The sequence below is a fragment of the Momordica charantia genome (genome assembly GCF_013281855.1).
Source record: "Momordica charantia cultivar OHB3-1 chromosome 6 unlocalized genomic scaffold, Mcharantia_2.0 BLBB01000006.1, whole genome shotgun sequence".
Taxonomy (NCBI): Eukaryota; Viridiplantae; Streptophyta; class Magnoliopsida; order Cucurbitales; family Cucurbitaceae; genus Momordica; species Momordica charantia.
Genome location: NW_028275164.1, coordinates 22,007,288 through 22,012,050, shown reverse-complemented (window position 1 = coordinate 22,012,050; position 4,763 = coordinate 22,007,288). Strand labels below are relative to the sequence as shown.

At 36.0% G+C, this 4,763-nt stretch overlaps 1 protein-coding gene across 1 annotated transcript; it reads right to left on the bottom strand.

Annotated features, from left to right (window-relative positions):
• Window positions 1-3,955: 3,955 nt before the first annotated feature.
• LOC148210947 (uncharacterized) lies at window positions 3,956-4,486 on the bottom strand. The gene has a single exon (XM_088125255.1). The coding sequence runs from the start codon at window positions 4,484-4,486 to the stop codon at window positions 3,956-3,958; it is 531 nt and encodes a 176-aa protein (XP_087981381.1).
• Window positions 4,487-4,763: the final 277 nt, after the last annotated feature.

Genomic DNA, 4,763 nt, shown 5'->3' with positions numbered 1-4,763 from the left:
ATAACATCTCCTCAAGTCTAGGAATGTGGTGTGGACTTGGTCCGTTCACAGCCTTGCGTTGTCATGCTTGTGGGGTGCGCACCCCCCATATGTGCGCCTGCAGCACGATTATACGCCCACCTGTGTCCTGCACAACGCACTCACCGACACACGCTGCCATCTGCATGTGTGTGTGCATTCTACAACTGTGCGTGCCCGCCTAGGTGCATTGGCCATTCGGCCATCTGCTTGGCCCCATGGTGTTCGCATGTCTCGGGTTGCCAGCCAGCCTCTAGAGCTTGTGTGTATTCTCTGCACATGTTGCCTCGGTGCCGACACACACCCTCCTACGTACTTCAGGACCCGCTCGCCATTAGTGTATGTCTCTCGAATGCGAACCTCCAGCACATACTTGCTAACAAGCCGAAAGGCTTGACTAAACGTCCACCTATGCCCAATGCTTGCAACGTGCACTTCGTATGCTCACAACGTCATGTGACTTTGCTCAGGCTACAAATTTTGTCACACGTTAATCCACCAAAGTTGTTGTGCTTATGGCTTGCCCAACTCACCAAGCCATTTTTATTCTGAAATTTGCCCTCAAAATAAACCTCCCCCACTTAAGCCTCTCGATGTCCTCGTCGAGACCAACTTCATTCTACCATGAATGAAGCACGAGTAGTATGTCACAAGTCTCCTCCGCACGAACATGAACCACCAATTTTATGAAAATATTTTCATAAAAATAAAACATGCCCAGCCATCGGGTTTTATAAAGGAAATTTTTTATTTTTAACCATTTTGAAAAGAAAAACAATGAACAAGACTTACAACAAAAAAGAAAAACATTTTATCGAGAGCACAGATCTTTCCCTCAAAGAGTTTTTCATACTCCCCCATTCTTGGTATGTGTAACTATCTCGTTGGTCACTTGGCTCCTAAACTCCCGATCCCAAGCCTATTTCACCTACGGGTAGAATGGTTAGCGCCCTCCTCTTCCATTTATTTCTTTGTTTGGACAGCTACCAACGGGGTGGAATACTCCACATGGCCAATAGTTGCTCGTTGCTGTTTTGACCGACTCCTCCTTGTTTAGATCGGAATCCTCGTTGTCAAAGTCACTCAACACATTGATTTTTTTGTCATCGCTTGTTTTCTCTTTGTTTGAGGTTCCCTCAATAAAATTCCTTTATGGTTTTGTTGTTCCTGGAGCTTCACAAATACATTCTTCCTTCGATGAATCTTTAATTGCTTGCCTAAGGAGATCGTTTTCTTACCTTAGCAACGCAATTTCCTCTCCCATCCCATCTGCGAGACTAACCATCTCTTCGTTCATTTGCAATAATGTCTCTACCACCTGACTAAAGCAATTTCCCAAACGTCGAGTGTATCCGTCCAAATGTTGTAATTGCACTACTACAATTTGGGACTTTTATGACATTAATGAACAGTAAAAAGTGTTGAAAATTTAATAAAAATGTCACAAAGGGTAAAAAACGCATTTTTGGCAAGAAAAACGGAGTTTTTTTTGAAAATTTTGACTTTCCGTGATGTTTTTATTAGTCACGAAAAGTTGAAAGAAAAAACATTTTTATGATGTTTTTAAATGTCACGAAAAGGTGAGGTTTTGTTTTGGTAGGGAAAAAGACAGAGTTTTCTAGAATTTTTGACTTTTTTGTGACGTTTGTTAGGGTTGACTTCTTTACTGCAAAAATATGTGTCGATAGGCCTGTTTGACCACTAATTTGAACCTTTTTCCATCATTATTAGCTAAAAAGGTTTACATATTCTTAAAGTAAAACATGCATAGAATATTGTTGGATAATTTGCAATATATGGTACTTTAGGAAAAATATGAGAAAAATGCAATCAAAGTTGGAAGAAAATAACAAGAATCTGTTTTGCAGGGAAGTTGCGCCTAGCGCAATTTTGAAGTCAACATTTACCAAAACGTGTGTTTCACTTAATGAAGGACAAGGGGGTCATTTCCAACACGGTTGTATCAAGCTAAAATCGTGAGTCCAAGTCTGTTAGGTGAATCTCAACCCATTTCTACCTAAAATGATGGGGAGTTCAACCAACTTAAGAGCCTATAAAAGGGAGTCACTCCTCCAGCAACAAATCATCTCTTCCAAACTCGTTTTCAGCTTCATTTACTTCCTCCTTCGTTGTAGTTTTCATTCATATGCTTTAGATTTATGTTTTAGTGGTTATTTCCTTGTATTTTCATACTTTTACTTATCGTATTGCTTTTAATTCAAGTGCTACCTTTTGTTCTACATTTATTCTATTCTTTTAAAGTTCTTAAGCGAGTTTGCACTCCCCTCACGCTCAAAAGAGAAAAGGGTCAAGCTAGAACTCGTTGTACGACTTATTTATTCGTTTTAATTCAATGAAAATCACTTCCTTTTATGTTTTCGTGCATTTTATTTCCTTTAATTATGCACGAAATGAGTTATCAACCTCTTTGTGGAATGCCTTTGTCAAAATGATTTGATTTTCAATACGCTCGGGATTTTGCCCAGATTGCGCCTAACACTTTTTTGGGTTGGTTTCTAAAAACTTTTCTTTACGTCTTTTTTCCATTTGGCAAGAAGGATTTTGATTTAGACACTAAAGCCCAACTCTAAGAAGGGTGGGTTAGGTAAAATAATAGGAAACCAATATGAGATGTGACTTAGACATATGCTTATGAAATATGTGTGTTTGGTTCAGAACGCCGCGATGGAATGTGGCGTCAACCGATCAGTTTGATGTGCTTCCAAGGAGCATCCTAAGATTTATTACCCCTTCCTTCAAGATCATCTCGGATCGAGTGTAAGGCTTTTGATGATGAAGATGACGATATGATAGTGGAGCTCTTTGATGCTCATGGTGGAGAAGACCAATTTCAATATGACAGAGAAGTTACGTGAACCAAATTCTTTTGGGTTAAGGCGACCTACCCTAGTTGACCAGGTTGGGCCGAGCTTTAGGTGGCCCAATCGCTTGTAGGCCGAGATGTCCATTTAAACTTATGAAACTAGGTTGGGAATTGAACAGGAGAAGAATCAAAATGACTTTAGGCCTAATGTGACTCTCTTTATAAATAGGAGCAATAATGACCTTTTGGCCGAGGTATGTTTAGACAATCTTATTCTTTCCCACGCTCAACTGAGCTCATTCCTTGACTTTAACCCCACACAGACGTGTATATCTTATTGTGTGTTCAAATGTTCGTTTGGAGCTTCTAAAAATAGTATCTTAATCAAATTATTTCAAGACACGGGTCAACTTTCTTTTGACCGACCTTCAATACTTTGGTCAATTTTAGACCTTACCCCCACTTGTATTGAACTTTCTCAAAAAGAAGGAAAAAAAAATTATCAAGCCCAAATCAATCCTAACCTACCAATGTTTTAAATGTCAATAGAGATAACGAAAAAATGTCGATTTTGATAAGTAACTTTTCAAAAATTATAAAAAATAAAAGATTCATAAAATCTATTTAAATCAATAAATAAGCCTTTTTACTTAATTTTAAATAAGTTAGAAATTATTATTATTAATATTATGTCCATAATAGTGATATTTTGCTGACATTTTAGCAATACTAGTAATATATTGCGTGCAAGGCACGTTTTTTCTTTTTTTTAATTAAATAGAATTATTTTTTTTAATTATTGAGTTTAAATGTTTTGGTATTTTAATTTTATGTTTAAATATAATATAATATAATTAAATATATTTATTAACTTTTTCTTGTATATGGAACATTTTTATTTGACATATTGAACTTCTTAAATTTAATACCGGTCTATGTAATATAATTATGATTTTTTTATTTTTTATTAGAAGATTGTTTATAACTATTATTTTTAATTTATAATGAAATGTATGTTTATTGTACAAATATTCGTCAACATAAAAACAAATATATTGAAATAGAATTATTATTTTGCTGTATAATATAATATTATAGGGTAAACAAATAGATTTAGAGAGTCAAAACTTCTTTATATACAATGTTTTTTGTCAAATTTTCCTTTGATTTCACCAACACCTTTGTTGTTGCCATAGAGATGCCTCTCGATAGTGCCACATATAGTTGCCCATGCGAAAAAACGTTTTGAGGAAGATAAACTTCTACGTTCGATATTTTCTGTCCTTGAGCCTTATTAATAGTCATGGCAAAGCATAGTCGTATCGAAAATTGCTTTCTCTTGAATTTGAACGGATATCCTTCATCATTTGCAGGACTCATAGGTATGCGTGGAAGGAAAACTTGTTTGCCAACATTCTGTCCACCGATGATTTCTGCATAAATGATGTTTTTGCGAAATTCACGACAAACTATTCGTGTTCCATTACATAGACCATTAGCTGGGTCTAAATTCCTCAACAATATAACTGGACAATTTGCTTTCAACATCAACTTGTATGAAGGAATACCATTAGGCAGTAATGAGTTGAGGAATTCTTCTTGATAGTAATTATGTGTGTCGTCAATTGCCTCATCAAAACTCATGAATTCAAAAAAATTTCCTGGAAATAGTTGAATCATTTTCTCACTAATCTGATCAACCTACTCATTTGTAGTTGATAGAATTGCCCGATTTGTCATGTATTCTGATGAAGTTGCATTTTGTTCAAGATCAAGATAAACAACATTGAGTAACTTCATAATTGCACCTTCATCATTTTCACCTGTAATTGTGATATCGTCTGGGAGGCAAATATAATCATCTTCTACTGATGTTTCAGTTCCATTCCCAATCTTTAATAAATATTCTGCAAATTGACTG